The sequence below is a fragment of the Molothrus aeneus genome, chromosome 6 (genome assembly GCF_037042795.1).
Source record: "Molothrus aeneus isolate 106 chromosome 6, BPBGC_Maene_1.0, whole genome shotgun sequence".
Classification (NCBI taxonomy): Eukaryota; Metazoa; Chordata; class Aves; order Passeriformes; family Icteridae; genus Molothrus; species Molothrus aeneus.
The window spans coordinates 4,598,765-4,623,908 of record NC_089651.1 but is presented as its reverse complement, the minus strand read 5'-3'; the positions used below and the strand labels follow the sequence as shown (position 1 = coordinate 4,623,908).

Genomic DNA, 25,144 nt, shown 5'->3' with positions numbered 1-25,144 from the left:
AATTAATTTTATTTGATACACGAATCAAACTGTGCAAGAAGCACAATTATTTTACTGGAAAATAAAAAGGACTGACTTTTTAAGTTGGCAAATAATTGTTCAGCAGCAGATAAAGTTCTCCATTCAGTTATACAAGACCAGCTATAGGCACCCTCCAGAATGGAAAATAACTCTATGATGATCAGTTTGGAACTGGACTACCTTAGGTGACATAAGTGAGAAGTCCCTCTCCTGCCCCGTCCACCTCCAGCACTGATCAAAGCCACCCACATCTCAGGGACACACTGCACTGCAGGCAAATCCACGGCCTGGTTCTACCTGAGCACCAATAAGGCCTCATTGCATCTTCCCAAATAATCATTCCTAGTACCCTGCAGGAATCAATACTTGGGATTTTCTGGACCATTTTGCCAGAACAGGGTGTGTGAACAAACACCTATTGTGAGGGCTAACACCTACAGCAAGCACACAGCAAAATGGAACCATGAGCTTGACTTTTAACCTAACTCAACCACAGGCAGGAAAAATGTGATCCTAGTTTTGAGGACTTGATGTTAACTGCAGTTTGTGCTTACAGCTGCTGCTACCACAGTTCAAGGCCATACAGCTTGTGATTATCTATTTCTCATTGTAGTGCTTCCACAACAGCCAATATCCAAAACTGGGAACATGTAATTCTTGGGTGTTCACTGCCATTATCCTGCCCCTAGATAAGCATTTCCAGGTAAGCTCATATTGTAGCAAGTCACTTCAGGGAGTTAAATTGGCAGAAAAAGAATCCTGTTGGAAAAGGGATGAACTTCCTAATGGTTCAACCTCCAGGTTTCAGGATAAGATGCAGCAAAAAGGACTCTAGCAGCCCCAACTTAGACCAGCTTAAATACCATCCAACTGAAACTAATCAGATACTGGCTTTTAACTTTTCTTCACTACCTGAAAAAAAAATACTGCACACAGACTGTAAAAACACTTTTTCCTCTGCTTTTGTTAACTATGTGCAGTAGATCTCTACGTCATCAGGATCCTATCCCATGAACAGCTCTTTGAAGGTCATGGAATTATTTTAGCACTTAGGGTTTTCTACAGATTACCACCACCTAGTCCACTTCACAACTACGCTTTTATTATCTATACACTGACAAACAGCAAGAGAATTGAAGTTTCATAGATACTAGAAGTAGAAAAAGATCTTTCCAAAATCTCAAGAGACCTAAACCCACATTTTCTAGGAAGGGTTCTTGTAGCTCCTTCCCACAAAATACATCAACTGCACAAAATCCAATTTTGAATTCATAAAGAATGTCTGAGGGAAAAAAACCAGAGGAAATAAAGTTCACTTTTAGTATTTGCTTATTTATCAATCACCTCCAAGGGAATATTCTTGGTTTATACATATACCTAAAATCAACAGTTTCCTCAGGCCTCTCAAATAAATCTTCATAATGCCAACCAAAGTGTCTAAGAAAATACCTAAATACCTTCAAATTATTTGCAAGACTAAATACATCCAGTTGTTTAAGGCATCCTCCTGTTTCCACAAAAGGATCCTCTGCAGTGGGAAGTAAATAAATGTGTTTACAACACCTGTCACATCCAGGAAGTGGCCAGCTCAAGATGCTTTAAAAACTACCACTAATTATGAAGTAAGAATTTCTACAAACCAAAGAAGATTCTTCTTGCAGGATTGTGTGGGTTTAACATCACAGGAGGAGCTGTTGTATACAAAAAGGCAGGAATTGTAATGGCTACTGTAGTCAAATTGCTCTACTATCCAAAAGGAGGTTTCTGGCCATTAAGGCAGCAGCCAGTTTGCTGGTTGTGCCTGGGTATTGCACACTTTAGCACAGCCTGGCCTGTAACAGACCCAGTGAATGGAATTTCAAATATATCAACATGCAACTTGACAAGCATTGTTAGTTGTTCAGTTTGCTACATTTACAGGTTGGTTTAGTCTAAGGCTTTTTTTCCCCTTAAGTTTATTTAAAGCTGCATGTACAGAGAAGAACACGTTTTAAAACCCTTTCCTGAGTAACACATCCCTTCACTGGGGGAACTGTAGTTTCAGCTTAGCAAAATTTGCACTTTCTTAAATGTTTTTAATGCCTTGACTTCTTCTATTCTACACCAAGCCACTTCAACTGTCAACAGCCTTGGAAGAAGTGTGTCCTTGAAGACTGGAGCAGACATAGCCCAGCATATTCATCTTGACCACAAAAAGGTACTTCTGTAAGTACTGCCCCATCCCAACATAATCTGGGCCCAAAACTCCAGATAAACTGAAAATTTTAGATTAGTAATGATTACCATTCTTTCCTCATAGAACTATTTCCCAAATGTTGGACTGACACATTTTTCCCTTGAACTTCTTATTTGCATACCTGGAACTTACTGACTCTGGAAATACACCTAAATGATAATTTATTTACAACTATGCAAAAACTGTCATTAAATCACTGCATTACAAACTCAGAAGCTTTCCTTCAGCAATACTTGTACTTATTTTGTCTACTCTTAAAGAGGTTTCTCTAAAGTGGCTCCCCCAGTGATGTTAAACCCACACAATCCTGCAAGAAAAGTCTTCTTTCAGCACTGCATTCAGTGACATCTATTTTTAAAATATTAAACTGAAGTTAACTACAACTTTACAACATTTACTACTGTCTTTAGCATGCAGAAACTTTCATGATGTACCACATCAAACAGACACAAGACAAAGCAAGGAAGGAATCAAAAGGGACAAAAGTACCTCAAGAAACCAGAACAAACTGGTTCTGAGGTACTTGGTATAGTCACAGAGACAATACAGACATCTTTTTTTTCCCCACAGATCCATATTCATGCAACATAAAAAAATCCATCTCAGACTGGCGTAGTGTCTTAGAAACACTAACTGGGAGTGTGAAATGCATGTTCTAACCTTAAAAGACTGGAAGGCAACTAATGCAGGGGCAAAGTAAATGTTATGTGGTCTTCAGATGAAGGTGATACCTGGCAACTATTTGTGAAGTGGGGCATTGAGGTTTTGTTACCAAGCACATGAAACAAGCACCATGACTGAAATGAAACTAGATATGTACATGGAGAACCACAAACATGTCAAGACATCCATCCATGGGTGCAAGCATGGGCTCTTTGTAACCCTGACCCTGGAATTTTCTGGCAAACAGTGGCAGATGCAGCAGCCTTTCAGTCTACCAAAGTGCATTGCTGTGATACAGACAGGCCTGAGTGGTTGGTATTCCAGGAACTGACCCTGGGAATTCTCGTTTGTTCAACATCATGGAGGCCTTGGCAGAAATCTGGCAGGGGCCTGACAGATTTTAAGTCCTCACATGATTCAACTGGTTCTTCAGGACTAATTCGGGCCCAGCACAGTTAACACAGAGCCAGAATTTAAATATACTCCAAGAGTTGTGGCTGCATTGTATTTCTTTGTCCTCCTGCTCCAGTTTGCTCTACAGTGACATAATGAGGAGACAATCTACATAACACAGGTTAGGCTCCTGATCCACACAGTAAGCTGCCCAACAACTCCTGGACCTAAGCCTGGCCCAAAGGTGGTAAAGCCACATTTCAAGTGCACTGCATCTGGTACAACAAAGCCTCCTAAGGCCCACCTGTGTCTTAAACCTCACATTCCCTTTCCCTCCCTCTCTTCCTACAATTCCACTCTGTTCTTCCTTCCTACACCACCACAGCTCTGTACTTGCTGCAGACAGCATGGCAATTTATTATTAACCTGGCTGCTTTTTGGCAGTGCCTTCCAAAAGCTGGGATCTGGGAATCAGGATGCAGAACCCCCTGCCTGAGAGTGGGCTCTGCCTTGTCAAAGTTTTCTCACTCTCACATTTTTACATCTAATGCATAGCACAGATGCAAATTAACTGTGCAGTGCCCGTTTCACACTGATGCCAAACCTCAGAGCTGGGAGCAGCAGCAGAAACCTGAAACAGGGCAGGCAGCTGCAATCCCAGCCTCAGTTCCCACAGCCAGGCACATTCAGAACGCTGTGCAGGTAAGCTCCAGGCCTGGCAGGCAGCACTAGGCTGGCCCAGAACAGCTGCTGTGTGGGTGCCCCAGCCACCAGGCTCTGCTGCTCCTCCCTCAAGGAAATCAGAATCCAGAAGCCTTCATCAGGAGGATGGGGCAGTATAAATAAAAAATAAAAATTAACCCAACTTATATGAGCAGGTTTTTTAATCTAAGTGCACCCATCACGAACACAGAAATAATAATGGGCAAAAAAAGGAACCTTATTAAGGCCCAAAGGCCAAGTCACAGGTTGGACTATGTGCTTTACACAGGCTGCAAATAACAATTTACAGGTCTGGGAATGCTAAACCCCTCCGAGATGTGGCATAACAGTATTACAGCTGCCACTTTTATGCAGTATACAGACGGTAACTCAACCCCTTGCTTATCAAATTCTCCCTTGCAAAAGAATATAAAGCCTGAAGTCAGCAGGGTTGAAGTTAAACAGTGACATTTAACAAGCTATAGAAACACACATGCCCTTTTAACAAACAGCTTGATTAAGCCATGAAACATCAATGTATTCTTGAAAACATTCTGGAGTGGGGAGATGAAATCTGCAACATGCCACACACCAGCATTAACAAAATTTTGCTGTGGCACATTCTTACTTCTCTGCAGCCATGCATCTCATGATGAGGGCAACCATTCTGAAGAATACCCAAACATATTCCAAGCACACTGACCAGCCTGAGCAGCTTGGAACACACGGGGAATTTTGGGACATTACCCTAACGAGGGAGAACCTGAGTATTTTACACTCTGAGCATTACATTTCCTATACCCACCCCATCCACCAAAATAGTGATCTTGTAAAAGTTACACTCCACCCTTTAGGGGTACAGGCACAGGCATACAGAAATTCACCAGTTTTGTAAGAAGCTAACATTCTACAAAGAAAAAGCCACTTCAAGAAGCGCTAAGGCATCAACTTAATTTTAAGTATTTCTAAAGGCTAAGACATGTGGCTGTTATCAATAACTCTTCCCTCGATCAGGAATTTTCATCCCCACCCCTCCAATTAATACAGGTTTTAAACATAATCCCAACTACTAAAAAAAGCCATTTTGGAGAAACTCTGCCAGTAAGTCAGAAATCGTTCATAGTAACACTAGATTTAAAAAGGTGACATACAACAATACAACACTCTGGTGGCTCTCTATAAACTAAGAGATTAGAAATACAGACTTTAGCTTATCAAAAAAAAAAAACACCAAAAACAAAAACAAAAAACAACAACAAAAAACAAACAAACTCCACTGAAACTGCAGCTGTTTCACAGAATCCCAGAAAGATGAGGTTTGGAAGGGACATCTGGAGATCCCCTAATCCAACTCTGCTGCCCAGGCAAGGTCACCTGCTGGAGTAGGTTACACAGGAATGCGTCCAGGTGGGTTTTGGATGCGTCCAGAGAGGGAGACTCCGCGCCCTCCCTGGGCAGCCGATCCAGTGCTCTGCAACGCTGAACCTAAAGAAGTTCTTCCTCATGCTGAGGTGGCACTTCTGGGGGTTTAGTTTAGCTCCTTACAAAACGGAACGAGCGCTGTACTACGAAGAAGACCCTTTATCAAACAAACGCGTGTTTATCGTTTCTAGTTTAAGGACTTTAGCAATACTTTATTCCGGAGGTGTCGTTAGAGGCCTTCTCCATTAAACGCCTGAGTTCGGCCAACGCTCGCTTTACATAACACCGCAAGCTGCCTCTGTAAACAGCCTGTCCGAGCTGCAATTTCCTCCCCAAGTGCGCTGCGTTCAGCGACCACAACCGAGCGAGACGGTGACCGGGCCGCCCATTGTCCGGCTCGGCCCGATAACCGGAGCTCCGGGCGTGTCACCGCCCGGGCCGGGCCAGCTCCGCTCCCCGCCTGCCTACGGGGCACACAGAGCTCCTTCCGACCGACAGCGGGGCAGGGGAGCCCCGGCCGGCCTCAGGGCCGCGCTCCGCTGGGCCCCGCCGCACGGCCGCCCTGGCCGAGCCCACACCACCCCGCTCCCTCAGGGCGCGGCCTGCGCTCACCCGGCCCCGCCTCACCTGGTCGCCGGCGGCTCCCTCTCCGGACATGGCGCGTTCAAAGCGGGCTGGGGCGCAGGGCCCCGAGCGGGTTAAAGCTCCTTAAAAATCGCTCGTCCGGCCGCAGCCGCCGCGCCCGGAGAGCGGCAGCGAGAGAGCGGCAAAATGGCGGCGGCACCTCCGGCCCGGGGGCGGGGGAGCGGGGCTGGCGGGAGGAAGTGCGTCATCGCGGCGCGCGGGGGCGGCCGGAAGGGGCCGCGCTGAGGGCGGGAGGGCGCGCTGAGGTGGCGCTTCCTCTTCCCGCTTCTTTTCCTCTCCTTTTTCCTGCCTCTTCTTTCCCTTTCCACGTCGTGGGGACAGAGCTGGCTCCCCGGAGCCGCTCCCGCCCCACACGGGCAGGATGGAGCCGCGATGCCCGGCCCAGCCCTGAGGGTGGCCCCGGGAGGGCGGGAGGCCGCGCTGAGGCGGCGCTCCTCTTCCAGCTCCACTTCCTCTTCCAGCTCCACTTCCTCTCCTTTTTCCTGCCCTTTCCTTCTCCCTTCTTTCCCTTTCCACGTCGTGGGGACAGAGCTGGCTCCCCGGAGCCGCTCCTGCCCCACACAGGCAGGATGGAGCCGCGATGCCCGGCCCGGCCATGAGGGTGGCCCCGGGAGCCGCTGCAGCCGCGGTCATGGCACCCGCCAGAGGGATGGAGGGAGCTGCGGGAGCTCGGTGACTTCCAGCGGCTCCTCGCCGGCGCTTTGCCTTCGCTGAGGCAGCGCCAGAGGCGGCTGCCAGCCGCAGGGCCGTCCCTTGCAACTCGCAAGAGCTTTTTCTAATCAAGTTCAAAACACAGGCTGAGATCGCGGTCACAAAAGATGTCAAGGGCACAGGAGGGAGCTCCCCCTAAAGCTACTTAGTTTTTGTGAAAAATGCCAATCACTTGTTTTTAAAATTTTAAAAGTTTAATAGTAATAAAAATGATATAAAAATAGTAATACAATTAGAGTAATCATAATTTGGACAATCTGAATTAGGACAATATGAGACAATAAATACAAAGAGTTACGGACGTCCAGGTACCTTTTTCTGGGCAGCACAAGCCCGAGAAAGGACCCACGTTAACAAAGGATTAACCCTTAAAAACAATGACCAGTTGCATATTCATACATTTCATCCATGATGCATAAATTCCATTCAAATACAGGATTCTGTCTGGTCATCTCTTCCTCCGAATCCTAACAGCACCTTCGAGGCAGGAAGAAGTTCGTTCCTTCTGATAATGGAGCAATAAATTCTCTTTCTCTGAAAGATTTAGGTGTCCTGTGTCTGCTATCTTGCTGCGAGTCCTTTCTTTAAAAAAGTATCCTACATAGCATCGTTTCTATTTTAACATTTTTATAACTATAAAATTAAACTTTAAAACTATATTTAACACAGTACTTAAGAGAATTAATACAGCATAACTTTGTAACATAACACATATAATATTCATTTTAATATTTGCAAAAAGCCAGTCATAAAATACACATTTTTCACAGTTTTGTTTACGAAATACCCACCAGCCAGAGAAAAGGGCCTTGAGGCAGCCACTGCAGGGAAACTCTGCTATATGAAAAAAATAAAAATCTTGGAGGAGGCTTGGCACATACCAAGGTGATTTAGCTGCCTTCACAACAGCAGTGTAAGTGATCTTGAAATTGTGTAATACAGAAATATATGAAGTAACTCGGTGTTAGTACTGGGGTTTCCTTTCTGCCTCATCTTGCAGAAGTCACTGTCTTAAACCACAGAAATGTGTGGCAATGGAACATAAGGAAAATATAATGTGCAACCTTCTGAAGCTTCACCTGGGAAAAATAAAGGGAGCAGAGAGTGGAGAGTTACTTGACTAATTGTGCAGTAACATTTCTCAGAATTTTGGTTCTTTAAAAGTGAAATACAAACGTGTCTTGGCTGATAAGCTGTGCTGTCCTTGGAGAACAGGGACTTTGTGATATGAGCCTCATCTGTTGAAAATATTTGAGAAATAAATACAACTCCTATTCAAAAACCCTGCAATTTTCCACGTAGTTCTTGTAATGTTTTTCCACTTCCTATACAGGAACTAATTCCTTCAAAGTAATTGCTTGAAGCAATGCTGGTAAAACTTCTAATTAGACAACACTTGTGTCATTCCAGGGCTGCAGTGTGTCAGCTGCCTCCCTGGCCTGGCTGAATTTCTTTTTTTTCTGGTTCTTCAGGTTCCCATTTTGTTGTGAACGCCAGGGCTCCCAGCCTGAGGTACCTGGGGCAGCGAGGACATGATGACAGGCCTGGCTGCTTGGCAGGGCTGCCCTTCAGCTTTGGGGTGGTTTGTGATATCCGAGCAAGAGCCTGTTGTTGATGCCTGCTGTGCTGTGGTGATTCATGCTCAGCTCAGTCACTGATGGGGAACTTCATGAATCAACAAGGAAACTCTGTGGGTTATAGTGCTCTGGGAGGGAATGGGGCAGAAACCAAAAATCCAGAGCTGCTCAGGAATTAAAGACTGCTGTACCTGCAAGGACTTGGAACTGGAAGAAAATGAGAACCTAGATAGATGTTGAACCTTATAAGGCTGCCAGGCCAGGATCTTGGTGAGCTGTAAGCAAAGCAAATTTGAAAGGAAGCTGCTTTCAGAGAGCTGGGGCAGTGGTTATCAAACAGACCTGACACACCTGCCTCCCAAGGCATTTTAGCAGCTAGTTATGAAATTATGGGTTCTGTGCAACTAAAACCACTAAAAACATTGTTTGCAACCTTATTCTCAGAAGGATTCAGTTACAGATGTAATTTTGTTGATTTTGTCTCCTCAGTGCTGGAGAGACAGTTTTAGCCCCTCAGATCTGAGCTGCCCTGTTAATTTCTGTGTGCCAGTGCTGAATCCCACCAGAGGGCAGAGGGTGCTAAAGATTGTCACCAGTGTCACCACACTTGTTGGAGGCTGTGGGCTGTCTCCCCTCCTCTGAGATGGATTTCAGACACAGGGTGAAGGTGAGAACCTGGAAACTGAGAGACCCCATCCTGCTCTTGGCCAGGGGTGTGGTGGGACCTGGTGTTTGCTCAGCTGAGACTTCTGCAGTGCCTGGGTGCCCTACAGAACCCATAATCACCCCTTTGGTGTTTTAAATTGACAACACCCTGGGGATTCTGTGAACTAAAGAGGAGAAAGCAGCCTAAACTTACATTCTCATAGATCATGATTAAGAATTAATCCTTCCATCTTCCTGCCAGACTGGTGTTGCTCCCCTTTTGACCTCCAGTGAGCTGTGTCTCACTAATCAGATGCATCAATGAGGGAGGAGGCAAATCCCAAACAGGCTTTGCTGAGTTTATTTTCTTGGGTTCTGCACTGGCACTGCTGGGCTTTGTAGTCAAGAAGGAAGGAAGCATCTGGGGGGGATTTGGGTGGTGAGGAGGAGAAGGCAGCAATAGGATTGAAAAGAGTTTGGGAATTTAGTGTATAAGCAAGAAAACAAAGCTGAATGGGCCAGCGAACAGCTAGGGTGATCAGTAAAAAATAATTACAGCAGATTACATAGTTGCAGTAATGTATTTTAATAGTGTAATAAGATGTTAAAATTCGGGGTTGAATTCTAGCCTCCTCACCATCAATTCATTTGCTTGAATTGCCTATCACTTAATGCTATTTATTACATTGTTGCCTCATTTATCTTTTGTAGGCAGCTTTTTTAGTTTTTCTAAGGAAAGTATAAATAATCATCATGTCAATAAAATCCTGTTCTGTTTTCAATGCAGAATTCTTTCCCAGTGCATGTAGTTGTTACCTTCCTATAACACTTCTTGCTGTTGTGGAGCATTATTAGTATTCATCAATGTTTATTTATATTGCCTTGTGGATTCTTTGGAAAATTTACCATAATGAAATTAAATCTGAAGCTGGATTTGTGTGCATCTCTCTCTCTCTGGTCAAAGGTATATTTTAAGGATGTAACACTAAGCAGTGAACATAGTGCAGTAAATTGTTTAAGCCAACACCTGGGTATCCTCATGGGCAGGGTTACATTGCTTTTTTCCCTTGAGATTTGTGGTCAGATATTTATGTATGTCAGATATTTACCCTTTATAGTGTACATACAGTGGGGTCTAACATGTCCCAAATGCTTTGGGTGCACAGTCTGTGAGCAGATCAGCTTCCCAGGATGGGCACAGTCAGCCCCCCATGCCCAGCAGCCATTCCTCTGGCATTCCTGCAACATTGTCCAAGGCTCTGAAAATCAGAGAGGCCGATACCCACCAGCTCTGCCCGGGCCAAATTCATAGGCAGAAAAAGAGTAGAAATCCAGAAAACCTCGAATTACACAAGGAAGTTAAAAAAACCAACACACAGAACATCCTGAACCAAAACAACAAAAACCACCAAGCCAATAACAACAACAACAACAACAAAAGAAAACCAACTGAAAAATGCTATTCTGGATGAAAGTGGAGCCCAAATGAAGCCTTGCAGCTGGAGGGAGAAAGATGAGGTAATGTACACAAATAGCAGCGCAGTTCACTGATTGCAATGTTCTCAAACTTTTGAGTGTTTGTAACCTAAGTATTTTTGAAGTCCTTAAGATGCTCCTAGCGACCACCGGCATGTTCACACGTGTCCCTGTGGCTTGTCGCTGTCCCGGCGCTGTGACTCACCCGGGAGGTGGCAGACAAACGCCGCCGGCTGGGCTGCAAGCGGGCGAGGGGACGAGCTGCACGTACCTGGCACCCGCCCAGCAGGGAGAATGGCACGGCACCAGCTCGGGGGGTTTTATGTCTGGATTACGGGATTTTTTTCCTGCCACATTGCTGTTGGACATCACGAGCGTCTTTCTGTGAATCCTGCTGTCGAGTCACAGCTTGCAAAGAGGAATTGTTTTGGAAGTGTTTTAACTTTACCTTATTTTAGGAAAAAGTCACGCACATTTTGGGTGTAAGGGTTTTAACAGTTAATAAGAAGGGCAGAAAGTAGGAGCATATGGAAGAAAAATAGAGTCATCAAGGGATGATTGGAAATCAAAGAGGGAACTTGCCAGTAGGCAGCATAGAGATCACCCAGCAAATAAAAGGAAGAACAAAATGAGGTGGGGCAGAACATACTTACTTGTAATTGGTTTTATGCTTTTGCATACAAGTATTTAGCCTCAGGTGTTTTCTAGTGTATACTTGCTTACTCTGGTTGCAAATACACAGACAAAGCCCTGTAAAAAACATAGTGGTGATTGCAGTTATTTCTCTCTTAAAGCCAGTGATACAAAATTTAGTGTTCATTGTGATTAGAGGATATAGTACTTCCAAAAATGCTAGTGATTAACAATAAATAATTGACTATCTAAGCATAATGTTGCTTGCACTCAAATGCCTTCTACTTAGCTGAATAATCCAATCATCATAAGATGATGTGTAAGAGTCAGTTTATAAGACATAACATGCTGTTCATTTTCATAATGTACTAGAGAACATGAACACAGAACATCACAGGTTTCCACCTCGGGGTGTTTTGGGCAGAACTCTTGTTTTCTTAAACACAAGTTGTCCACAGCCAGGAAGCTCACCCTGCCCACATAAATCCTACCTGTGCAAGCACCGTGTTTGTGCAGCCTGGAGAAACAGGAAAGGTGGAACTGGCCACCCGGTCCACCTGTAATGGGGGTGGGGAGGTTGCTATGCAACTTTAGTGTTTGATGTTTTGCTTGAAAGCTCAGCTCCAGGAAACAAGGGTTTACATAAGAATCAATCTTTCTTTCTTCTAAGTTTGTTTCCTTCTATTATGAAACAAAGCTTGTTTGTGTGATTCAAGTACATCACAAGCTTCCAGAAACCTAGAAGCAATGTGAAAGAAACCAAAGTTTGGGATTGTTTCAATCTCCTTGTTTTAAGGCAAACTTGATCTTCAAATCCTGGAAATGCCAGTATAATGGAATAGTAACCACCACCTCCTCCTGTATTCACGGTGTACAGCTTGATCCACAAGATACCCCTTGCTTCAGTTCACCTTCAAAACCCATGGTGACTGTGCTGTGTGTCCCACCTTACGCCACATTTATGTCTCTAATGCCATGATTGTTCCCAAAGCTAATTTTGATGAAATGACTGATGTTCCTGACCTGTGTGAACCTCCTGCACCGCTGATGTCACCTCGTCCAGACCTGCATGTGAAATCCCAGCCCCCTACGAGTTTGTGTGAATTTACCTTGACAGATTGCATGCACTTTGAATTAAGGACTGTGTTTTCATATTTATCTCTAAAGCATCTGGGTACCATGGTGACCACACCAGACAAGCAGACAGACACACTTGTGCTTAATGGTAAGTGCAGTGCTGGGGTCCTTTCCTGTAGGAAGCTGGGATTCATGTTAACAGAGCTGTCTTCTGTAGTTAAACCAGTGATTCCAAGTTTTCTTGTGTGCCATTTTTTAGTAAATTAATAAGGACACAAAGCTAAGGAGGTGTTATTATGTTCTCTTTACTGGCTAAGCTTATACTGCATTTGAACTTGTAATGATACCCCTGCCGAATCACCACATGCTATAGTAGAATTTGCTTTGTTGTTGCATTTCTGAAATAGTATAACACTGCACTTTGAAATCTCATTTAAGAGAAATGTTTCAGCCTAAATATAAGAAAAAGCACCCTTCAGGTCAACAGTCTGAAAAGTATTGCCTCTTCCAGGCAGCTCTAATTATGTATTGATTGTACTTAAATCTTGCATTACAGTTAATTTCATGTTACATGTTTGCATTTGTTATTTTTTTTCCTTGTGTTGTTTTGACAGTTTTTAAATAATAATACATGGGTGAGTGTTTACTCTGGAACAGCCATTTCATTTTATTAGCATACAGAGGTCAATGAGGCAGAAAAGGGAATGTAATGCTTATATATTAGTTAGTACTTGTTCCACATAGCATCTTTCCAAAGACTGGGGACAATTCCTGGGGAAATGACTCAAAATGTAATGATCCTGCAGTGATTTAACATGAAAAAAAATGAGGTGCCTTGGATTTTTATTATATTTGTTTGCTCCTTGACCAGAAATTATGTGTCTTTATTTCTCATCATTCAGGCTTTCTGTTGTCACTCTCATTGCAGTTGTTTGTCATGGGAGCAAAGAACTAGAGCTGCTGTATATCAGAAGTATGCATCCCTTATATGAAAAACAGACTTTCAATGTATGTTTGAAAAATGAATGAATCCCACAACTTTCATTTTTTTTTTTTTATGTTTCCCCCTTTTTTTCCCCTGCTGTAATTCGTTAGAAACCATGAGCACAGAAGGACGTGTGTATCCCAGCATAGTTTGGAAGTCCATCCACTCAGACATGACAGTAGGTTTGGGAACACTGTTAGCACTAATTACCTTGTAAATCCAGGCGCCAGTTGCTAGAACTGCAGCTTCCCCAGTTACAAACATATTGCCGGGAGATTTGGAGCAATTAAGCAGCAATTGTTCTCACAGAATGGGAGAAACAGGGCTCTGGGATGTAGTTTGGATGCTGCAAGGACCAGGGCACTTTCTCCCACAAGCTGTGGGTCTGCTGGTAGGTAAAACTAGCACTGGGAGATAAAAGAAACAATGGGAAGGATTCCACTGATTGATGAATGGAAAAGGATATTTGCTTTTACAAATGAACTTTAGGTTTGCTGATAAATGAAATTAGACATTGAGAGATGAAAGAAATAACGGGGAAGAAAAACCTCTAAATTCAGTAAGAATTAAAAATTTAAAGGGAGGGTTATACATTAGAGGGAAATCTTCTGTATCAGGGAGTCTGCACCTCTCAAGTACCTCAGCCAATGGGGAAAGAGAGAAGGGAAATGCAGCCGGGAAATTGGGATAAAAAGGAGGCTGCGTCCTCCAAAAATTTGAGAGATCCCAGGGGAATGCCCCATGGCCTCTCCCTTTATTCCAATAAAGTAAAAGCACTCCTCTGTCTCCTTTTTGGACATAAATCTCTGGTGTTTGTGGATTAATTTTCCTGACACTACCATTAAGAAATTCTTTTCAGGAGCCTCCTTTATTTAATAACCCCCGAGATGAATAAAATTATTCCTTAATTTCTTGAAGGTGCAGTCAAGAAACAACCGTGTGCTGCGGTGCTGTGTGAGCAGGAATTCTTGGGATACAGAGCCGGGCTGCTGTTTGTGTGTGTGAGATCAGGGCATGCCAGCAGCGTGGAAAGCAGCACCAGGGGTGTGGTGTTATCCAGGGATGTCCCAGCAGTGGTGAAAAACAGGGGCAAGTTACTGCTTGGTTCAGGTAATGAAGACAATGGTAAGGCAGTATGATAAGTGAGCTGATAACTGTGATAGACTGAAGGATGGCACCTTTCCAACCATTCCATATCTATACATGAAAACATACAATTCCAAAAATTTTTACCAAGCTCGAAAAAAAAATTAAATAATCTGTTTAGTTAACTAAACCTTACACCATTATAAAAAAAGAAACTTTAAAAAATAAACCACAATTATCATAGTATTTATATCTCATCTACTTCAAGTTGCTCCTTGGTTCAGGTAATGAAGACAATGCTAAGGCAGTATAAGTGAGCTGATGACTGTGGGCATGTGATAGACTGAAGCATGGCACCTTTCCAAGCATTCAGTATCTATTAATGAAAACATACAATTACAAAAAAAATTACCAAACTCAAAATGAAAAAAAATCATAATTAAATAATCTGTTTAGTTAACCAAACCATACACTATTATTTAAAAACTTTTAAAAAACCCCCATAATTATCATAGTATTTATATCTCATCTACTTCAAGTTACTGCTTGGTTCAGATAATGAAGACAATGTTAAGGCAGTATGATAAATGAGTTGATCACTGTGGGTGTGTGATGGACTGAAGGATGGCACCTTTCCAACCATTCAATATCTATACATGAAAACATACAACAATTACAAATATATATTACCAAACTGAAAAAAAAATTAAATAATCTGTTTAACTAAACCTTACACCATTATTAAAAAAACTTTAAAAAGTAAACCATAATTATCATAGTATTTATATCTCATCTACTTCAAGTTACTGCTTGGTTCAGATAATGAAGACAATGTTAAGGCAGTATGATAAGTGATCTGATCACCGTGGGCATGTGATGGACTGAAGGATGGTACCTTTCCAACCATTCCATATCTATACATGAAAACATACAAAAAAATATGACCAAACTCAAAATTAAAAAAAAAATTAGTTAAGTAAACCTTACACCATTATTTAAAAAACTTTAAAAAGTAAACCATAATTATCATAGTATTTATACCTCATCTACTTCAAGTTACTGCTTGGTTCAGATAATGAAGACAATGTTAAGGCAGTATGATAAGTGAGCTGATAACTGTGATAGACTGAAGGATGGCACCTTTCCAACCATTCAATATCTATACATGAAAACATACAACAATTACCAAAAAATATGACCAAACTCAAAATAAATTTAAAAAATCATAATTAAATAATCTGTTTAGTTAACTAAACCATACACTATTATTTAAAAAACTTTAAAAAGTAAACCACAATTATCATAGTATTTATACCTCATCTACTTCAAGTTACTTCTTGGTTCAGATAATGAAGAAAATGTTAAGGCAGTATAAGTGAGCTGATAACTGTGGGCATGTGATGGACTGAAGAATGGCAGCTTTCCAACCATTCACTATCTATAAATAAAAACATACAATTACAAAAAAAATATTACCAAACTCAAAATTAAAAAAAAAATCATAATTAAATAATTTGTTTAGTTAACCAAACCATACACTATTATTTAAAAAACTTTAAAAAATAAACCATGATTATAATAATATTTATACCTCATCTACTTCAATTACTGCTTGGTTCAGCTAATGAAGACAATGCTAAGGCAGTATGATAAGTGAGCTGTGTGTGACTGAAGGATGGCACTGAGATAACCTCTTGTGAGTGAGTTGCTCATCAAAGGCCGTAATTGTGTTTAGAAACGGAGAGCCAGCAGGTTGGGCTGGTTGTGCGCAGTGCTTACAGCACTGAGTGCATTGTGTGTGTTATCTAGCTCCATGTGCTTTTCCCCAGCCCTGTCTCTGTGCTCTCGCTGCCTTTTGTTTCAGCCTTTGCTGTGTGACTCATCTTCATAAGACGCATTTGCTACTATTATCTGCTGGGTTTCGTAATGAGTCCCACTCCTTCCTTTTGCCTCTCTTCTTTTCAGGCTTGCTTTCAGAATTCATGCTTATAAATTCACGAGGTTTTTTGGTTTTTTCTTCACAGGAGGTACCAGTTACCAGCGTTAAAGAACCACGCCTAAGCTATGTGCTAAATCATGACATATCTTTTATTTTCAGACCAAATTCAAGTCTGTAAGGAAAAGCACTGCTGTATGCACCAGAAAAGGGAGAACGCTGTGAGGAATGTTAATACCAAGCAATAATGAGGAAAAATGCCACTGTTTAAAATACAGTGGTAAATGACCCTTACAACTATGATAAATTTCAAACCCATATCTGCTCACATTTTCAAAGGCTTCAGAAGAATACTGTGGATTAAAAAACTGTTAATGATTGCTTTATCCCTCTCTTTTGTACTTAAAAGAAGAGCAGCTGTTACCAGCACTCACACAGAACCACTGCTATCTGAAAGAATTAACTGCTTACACTAAATACATTTAAAGTGTCACTACAGCTTTTTAAAATGCCTATGTCTATGTGCATTATATTAAATTGAGTAAACAGTTTCTCTTTCCCAGCTGAATTTAATTTGTTCTGAGTTTTGCCCTTAACTCTTCTTGAAAAGGACACCCAGCACAAGACAGTAACAGCATAGACAAAGGTATATAAAGGTTTATAAATAAAGGCATATAAAGGTTTATAAATAAACCCCAGACATAAGGTGTCTGTGTTGAAAGGCAATTTCAGTCCTGCATCTGGAAGTTCTGATTTTTTTTCTAAATCAATTTAAAATATTTCATATTATTCAAATACATCTTAGCTAAGAATGGCCTTAGGAGCTATTTTTTTTGGTGCTCTTGCATTGTATAGTCAGGGCATTGCTTATACATTTTTGTCATCTCTTGTGTGCTTGACATAGGGTTCTAGAACATGAACTGGATTGTTACCAAATGTAGGCCAAAAACTACATTTAGGGTGATAGAGTGTGTTGTCTGACAGCCATCTGACAGAGCTTTCTGGTGGCATTGCCATCTATTTCAGAAAAACATCCCAGTGACACAGAACAACAAATGACTGAGAAATTCCAGCAATGTAAGAAAGAGGAATGAAAAACAAGCAACTATCTTGAGAGGAGCTAATTTATCTTGTATTTTTGTGAATTCGGAAAAAATATTATTCCTAATGATTATCTTAATATATAAGATTCAATTCAATTAATTTGTTTTGTATTTTAGAAATATTTTGAATAAATACAGTTTCCCATTGTAAGCTGAGAATAAAAGGGTAAGTGAATACTTTAGGTGCTTGTAAAATGACAAAATTCAGAGAAACATTTGTGTTACTATTTTGTGGTCAGGTTTGAAACAATATTTAGAATGCAGTATCAAAATGTGTAAGAATTAAACCTGCCATAGACTAAAACAGATACCCAGAACTTGAGTTGGACAGAGTAAGAGAAGTGTAGTAGCCCTTGGCTTTCTCTTCAGCCAATTCTGTAAATAAAAAGTTGTAAGATACAGAGCTAAAATCTTCAAATCCTAAGCACCCTTGAATCAGCACTGAAATTTACTGTCAAGTTCATCTCCAAGGAGTAACGAATGCTTAATATTGGAGTGCATTTTGAAAGATACTATAAAAATAAAGAAAAAACAGACCTGGCTTCACTATTACTAAAGGAAGACCAAGTCCAAACATGCCATCTGGAGAGTTTTGTACTTCCCACATGGCTATCTTGGAACTTCATTTCTTCTCTTTAGATTGTTCTTGTCTTTGGATTAAATTCTGATCCTAGAGAAGGTAGTTGTAAAGCTCACAAAGACCTTATTATCTTCCTCTAAAGAATCATCACTTGCTGGAATTTGCAAAGGTTCAGCTCAAAATGTGGTACGTATTTGAGGTGGCCATCTCGTTTCCGAGTGCAATGCTGTTTTCTGCACATCAGCTGTGTCAGATCCTCTAGGCTGTTGCATTTGTCCCCTAATTGCAAGAATAATGTCTTGTCCCTAGCAATTACTATAAAAATGTGAAGAGGTGCTGTAGTTCCTGAGCAAATCGTTTCCTTGACACCTATTGACCCTTCAAATCCTTTTAGGAACTGGCTATCTTTGGGAAAAAAAAAAATCACAAAATCCTTATTGAATTTGCTCTTTGGCCTCTATCTTTTCTCTCTGCTTGTTTCCTGGCCAGAAAAGCAAAAAGGCATTAAAAAGAGGAGAGCTCAGTCCAGACTGGTCTGGCAACTCTAGGCTGTTTGAGTAGGGGAAAAGTAAACAGCCTTTATAAGAAAGATTACAATTGAAAAGAGTAAAAAGGTAAACCCAGAAGAAGACATATTAGCTTGTTTATTTGCTCACCATTTAAACTTTCCCTACCAGCTTTTGAGAACCCTGTCACATCCAGGTCTGCTATTCATAAAGCATCTGTCCTGCTTTTTTTCATTGCTGTTTCTGCTCCCAATGGTGTGCTTGGAGCTCATCAGCTCTCCTTTGTAGGAGGACACAGTATGGGTAATGTAGAATGTAATCTTATCCCCCAACGAGTTGCAGCTGGACCCTGTTACTAAAGATTAGGAGCAGGCTGGATGATAACAGGCAACACCTGTAGCCAATAAGAACTAATGGCATAAAAGAGTGGATTGGTGGGAAGAGGAGTCAGATGGCTGCTGCAAGGACTGGGAACAGTTAGTGCTTAGAGGAGCTGCCTGCGAGAAACTTCAAGGAGGTACGAAACGCTGAGGATATGAAATCCTTGCACCATAATGATAATAGCACTGTTGTAATATATAAGACAACACTCCTTTACTCTAGGCGAGCTCTCCTCCAGAGGCAGCATGTGAAATCCAGAACAGGGATTGGGTACTGTAAAGCATCTCTAATCTAATGGGTGCTGAGCTGGGATGTTTTCCTTACAGGGTCCAGGATCTTCCCTGTTCCATCTCTAGGCTAACACTTTTTTTTATTTGTTTGTTTTTTTCCCTTTTGTTTAATTTTTTGTTTCTCTATTCTTACAGAATATTTGGTTTAATAAATTGCATTCAGACAATGTTAACAAAAAAGGTAGAATGCTTTTAAGAAAGGACTGCAAACCCAGTATTTTGGTCATTTGTCTGGAATAACTTCTGCCAGTAACTGTGTCACATCCTTCTGCACAGCCCTGGGATTTGTCCATGTGTCATGGGTGACATAGTCTGCTTCATATTCTCTTGGAAAATCTGTCCTGCTGTTTTCATTGCTGTTCCTGCTATCAATGGTGTGCTTGCAACTCATCAGCTCTCCTTTACTCTAGGCTAGCTCCCTGCCAAAGGCAGCATGTGAAATCCAGAACAGGGTTTGGATACTGTAAAACACCTCTAATCTAGTGGGTGCTGAGCTGGGATATTCTCCTTACAGGGTCCAGGATCTTCCCTATTCCATCTCAAGGCTAACATTTTTTTTTTCCCCTTTCATTCAATTTTTTTATTTCTGCATTCTTACCGAATATTTGATTTAATAAATTGCATTCAGACAGGGTAAAAAAAAAGTAGAAAAAATTTGAGAAAAGACTGCAAACCCAGTATTTTGGCCATTTTTGTGGAATAGTTTGTGCCAGTAACTGTGTCACATCCCTCTGCACAGCCCTGGCATTTGTACATGTGTCATGGGTGACACAGTCTGCTTCATATTCTCTTGGAAAATGGGAAGGTAAGGAGTAACCTGGCTCGTCCCAGGCACTGCTGGAGTAGCTTTAGGACTGCAGAGTATGTGCCATGGTACTCATTAAGTTGTGCCTTGGTTTCCTCAAATGTCCCAGTGTAGGAGTTGTTACTGAGGCAATGCAGGGACTGCTGTGCAACTCCTGTGAAAACAAGTCACTGGGGCGTGTCAGGAGTCTACATGTACATACACAGGGCTCTGCATTAACATTTGCCTCCTTTGTTTATCCAAGTTAAGCAACTAAGAAAAGCAAATGGAGATGGAAATTGTAATTTAAACAGAATACTTGAAGGATTTTTCAGTATCTCGATTTTATGTTACTTTTCTGTGTTCAGCTTTGGGTAGGAGAGAACAAAAGTGCTGTTTGTTGGCTGACCTCAATCTTCGTGAGACAGATGGGTGGGTGGCTTTACCAAATGGCATTTGTCTTCTCTGTCAAGTCTAACCCTGAGGGTTGAGCAGAATCACTCTAGGTTGGACTGGGAAGAGTATTTTCTTCATTTGATATGGAGAGCTTTCTCCATGGGGTGTTTTGTCCATCGTGGCCACACCAAGGATGTGACTGTGTTGTTCTAAACAAGCGTGGCTGTGGTGGTTGGAGTGCTGTGCTGGAGCCACATCTTTTCCATTTGGCTGGAAATAGAAGGGGAGCAGGAACCTGTCCACTTAGCCCCAAAAGGGAGAACAGACCCTAGAGCCAGGCAGCAGACACAATTCTCTCACATTAAGTCACCAGTTGCATATAGTAATTTGCCTAACCTTTTTGGCCTTTTGTGTCTGTAGAGCAGATGCTAATGCACCCGAAAATAGAAAGTCTGAAAGTTATTTATTCACCCTTGTTTTGTATTTTAAAGCTTGTGTGTATATTTATATAGGTATGCATAAAAATATGTGTACAAATATGTCTGATAGGAGCCTTTCATGGTGATCCCTGACCTGCTCGTTTGCATCATGCATAGCTGGCCCCAGGGATCTCCAGAGCCCATCCAGCACGGGAACATCCATGCTGCTTTTGCTGCTAGGCTGAGCACAGACTGTTTCTGCAATTACAAGGCACTGGAAGGCTTCCTGCACGTGCCATCCCTTGAAATAAAACTCCTGTTTATTCCCATCCTCCCCCAAAAGCAGACTATGTGTAGATACTGTTCTGTGGTGGCCCTTTGGAAGTCCTCTTGAAAATCTTTGTCAAAGGCAGGCAAGCCTTGCAAGTAGTTGCCTAATACAGGTGTACTTCCAGCTGGGTTTTCTGCTCAAATCCTGCATTCTAGGGCATCTTTTTTTGTAATAGCTAAATGTCCTGATAAGGGGAAGATAGGTGGTGTGAGATCTTCATGTGGTGGTGCTTGTTGGGTTAGCTGATTTCAAAATTGCTTGTTTTGGCAAGCTGCTCCATGTTGCCTAACTCCTGTTCCACAGGTGCCACAAGCAGATCCCAGAAATGAAAGATTCCTTTGAAATCCACCCAGGGTTTTGTTAGGAGGATTTAGAGGAGTTTGGGAGTAGCTCAGTGTGTGGTGATGAAGTATAAGGGCATCTCTGAATTTAAGACTGGCTTGACAGACCTGGGAGGAAACATGTTTTACCGAGTGCTTTGACTGGTATAAATACCTGGTGGGAAAGGCCCATCCCAGGCTATTTTTCCACCTGCTGCTGGGTTTCCTTACCAGTTTAGTCAGGCAATTCACTTCAGACTGTAGCCAGATAATAAGATGGCATGTAAGCACTGTGATTGCAAAATCATGATTAATTTTTTTTTTGTTAAAGGGTGTGAAGTGCTAGAAAGTGGAGAAATCACTCTAAAGACTGAACTACTGATAGTCTTAAGACTAATTAGGCTGAAAATTACTTTCATGATCCTGAATGTATACTTAAGATACTGAGACCAGAAGAGCGTCAGGATACAGACCAGAAGAGTGTCAGGATACTGACACGTGTTGGCAGCATCCATGTGTTTGGAAAGGTTGTGCAGAAACAAAATGTACTCTACTCAGGAGAAAAGGAGCACAAATTAGGGCATTATCTTAGTGGGGTGTCCAAGACAAGTCTGTGCATCTCCTGAATTTTTCTGCATGGGTTTCCACATCCATTGATCTCTATGCACAGGTTTTATTGTACCAGCATGGAGGTACTGGGGAAAGATTAGCTCTGAAAAGCAAGTTTTAAAATAATTGCTTTAGAGCAATTTTGAAAGATGTTTTTTCTTTTATTCAACCATGAAATGGAAGTGTCCTGCTGATGGCTCCAGCATATTTTTTAATTGAATAATTAGCATGGATAATAGGCATTCAACAGCGTTTTTGTTGATAATCACTGGATTTACTAATCTCCCAGAAGGTGGGATGATTCAGAATCTTTTAATGCCCCAAAATAGAAGATAATTAAAACCCTACACACACAACTTGAAATAGAAATGAGTACAAATGGTGAAGAGAAATTAGAAAATGAGCTTGAGGGAAAAGGATGGTGGTGGTGGGGATAAGAGTCCTAAGTACTAAGAATAGTCAGGATAGTTATGGATTGACACATTTAGTACTTGGAGTTTTCCTTGCTGTGCCACATTTTGCTCTCAGGAAGGCTGGATACCATGGGGCTCAGCAGGGACTCAGAGGTCACACACATTCACAGGAGTGGGTATTTGTCTTGGTTTGAAAGGACAGGTGTCTGCTAAGGAAGGCAGGAGCCTCCCTTGAAATGGAAAATGTAAAACCCCCCTCCCTCTGAATTAATATAATTTGGAAATTAAGGGGCTCTCAGGCAAAGATAAGGGAGTAGGAATAACAGTTCTTTACCAGCAAAATTAAAAAGAAATACAAATGCAATAGTACAAAAAGAAGCAAACCACTGCCAGAGTCAGATCAGGCCCTGTCCCCCTGTGTGTCAGGGGGGTGGCACAGCCCCATCCCATGGGGGCTCAGCCCTCCTGCAGTGCCAGCTGTGGCTCTGCTGGAGCAGGGATCCTGCACAAGGGGGGAGTTTTCCTCTGCAGCTCCAGAGCTGCTGGAGATGGGCCTGGGCTCCCTCTGGCCATGCAGGGCAGCAGAAAGCTGCTCCTCTGGGAATGCAGTGGGCAAAGGCTGCTGTGCTGTCCCAGCACCTCAGATTGTATCCAGGTAGGAATGCTTGGCTCCTCCCCTGGGCGGAGCATCTCCCCATGGGATGCTGGAATTGGCTCAGCCATGCAGGGACACTCGCTGGCCACGGACAGAAGGAATCTCCTGGAGAGAGGGTTGGCTGTGGGAGAGATAAAGAAAAAACTGCCCAATGGACAGCAGAGAACTGCCCCAGCTCTGACAGATGGGAATTGAATACATACCCCCATTTCCAACCCAAGACAGTGTTGCACCACTCAGCTGCTGAAAATTGCATTTGCAATCATCTGTGGTGAGCTGGCCACAGTGAGAGGAAGCTGCAAGGGTTTTGTGGGGAGGGTTAGCTCATCTCATCACTGATATGTCCTTCCCAAAGAAAGTCCAGCAAGGAAGTGCCCACCCTGGCTGGACTCCTCGTGCCTCTGTGGGTGGGGACAGGAGCTGGAGCCCCAGAGGTGCAGGGGGAACATGCAGAGTGGCAGATTTAGGTTAGGCTTTGGTGTGAACAGTTTAGGTTAAGCTTGGTGTGACACATTTTCTTGCACTAACACCACTGTGCGTGTAGCCCAGTGCTCCTGTTCCGTGGATCACTTACCACATATCACTTACAGCCACTTAACAGCAGAGGGGCTGCTGTGTGCTCTTGGAATTAATTCTCACAGGAATGAAGAATTGACACAAAGTGGACCACTTTTTCTCTCACATGTGCAAGGGGTATTGATTTAACCTTAACGTTTCCTCCTCTGGAAGAGTTGGAAAAAAAACCCCTGCAGTGACAATCTGCCATTTACTTGACTAGATAGAGACAGTCATGCTGAGGTGACTGGGCATGGGATGGAACCCAAATGGAATAAGGGATTACTAATCTTATTTCCATAAAACAAGGCTATTAATTAACCTGTTTAATCAGTACTGTTTTTACAGAGGCACAGTGGATACTTGAGACTTGACTATTCACTTTAAAGAATGAGTGATCAAGTTCGTATTGGCACAAGCTGGGCAGGGCTGGATTTCTCTCCAGTGTGCTTCTCTGCCAAATTCTGTCTATTAAAATACATGAGTGTGAGTTTGAAACATCCTTTTCAGGATGTTTGGAAAAAAGATGCCATTCAAAGGCAAAGGTTTTTTGCTAATTTGGAGGCTCCCTTTGGTTTGTGGCAAGCATCTGTCATGAAATCGGGAATCTCTAGAGGGGCCTGGCCTGCTCCATGCAAAAATTTCTGCTCCAGAAATGTTTACAGTCCAAAAGACTGACACATGGGTGGAAGAGAGAAAAGAGCACAGCAGTGGGCAGGGCATTCCAGTGTAACCTTAAATTGCTCTGACCCTTCCCAGGCTGTGCTGCCTTCCCAGTGAAGACTCAACACAGACATTTGCTGCTCAAGGAGCAGTGAAAACTGAAGTCTCCTCCTGCCACTAACCAGTTCCACATCAGATAAAACAATGGATTTCATGGAGTAGCCCTGATACAATGGGAGGATATTTGCATTATTGTGCAGTGTGGCAGAGCAGCCTGCATGGGAGCTGTTTTGGTGACAAACCCACATCACTGTACCAGGATCATTTGGCAGCCCCTCTGAGTCAGCAATGCTGTGCACTGGCAGAACTTGGAGGAAAAATGAGGCTGTGGCTTTGGAATTCTGCTTGCCTCTAGCAAGTAGCATTGTTTTCAGTCATGTACCAGGACTCTGCTGCAGACAGATGAGCACCAAAATGAAGCGGATTTGGAGCATCGCTTTCCAAGAAAGGGCAGACTCTGCCTGCATTTTGTGTATCAGGCAGTGTAAGAGCCAACAAGAGCATCGTGTACCCTTCACACAGCAAGAAAGCAAAGAAAAATGTCATTTCTCCAGCTAAGTATGTCCACCTGGGGACAAATTTTGCCAGGAAGGGAATGGCCAAGAGGACCAAGATGATTTCATTCCTCATTAAATCTCTACAAGACACAGAAAGGAGCTGCAATGCCTTCTATTCAAGTGGCAGGTCTTAGGAGTCTCTCCTCATTTCAGTGTAGCTGGTTTGGTTTTGGTTTGGGTTTTTCTTTAAAATCCTGCTGGTCTTGAAAAATAAGTTCAGTTAATATAGATTTTCTTGAGAAACTGAGAACAAAAACAAAGTAGTGAGCTTTAAAAACACAAAGACTGGAATTTAAACGAACACAGTATTTATT

At 42.3% G+C, this 25,144-nt stretch overlaps 1 protein-coding gene across 1 annotated transcript in view; it reads right to left on the bottom strand.

Annotated features, from left to right (window-relative positions):
• Positions 1–6,232, bottom strand: part of CSTF3 (cleavage stimulation factor subunit 3) — a 47,829-nt gene extending 41,597 nt beyond the window's left edge. Inside the window, exon 1 of the mRNA XM_066552867.1 lies at positions 6,065–6,232. Coding sequence (XP_066408964.1) covers positions 6,065–6,094 — 30 coding nt within the window. The 5' untranslated portion in view covers positions 6,095–6,232. The remainder of the gene's footprint in view (positions 1–6,064) is intronic.
• Between the last annotated feature and the right edge of the window lie 18,912 nt (positions 6,233–25,144).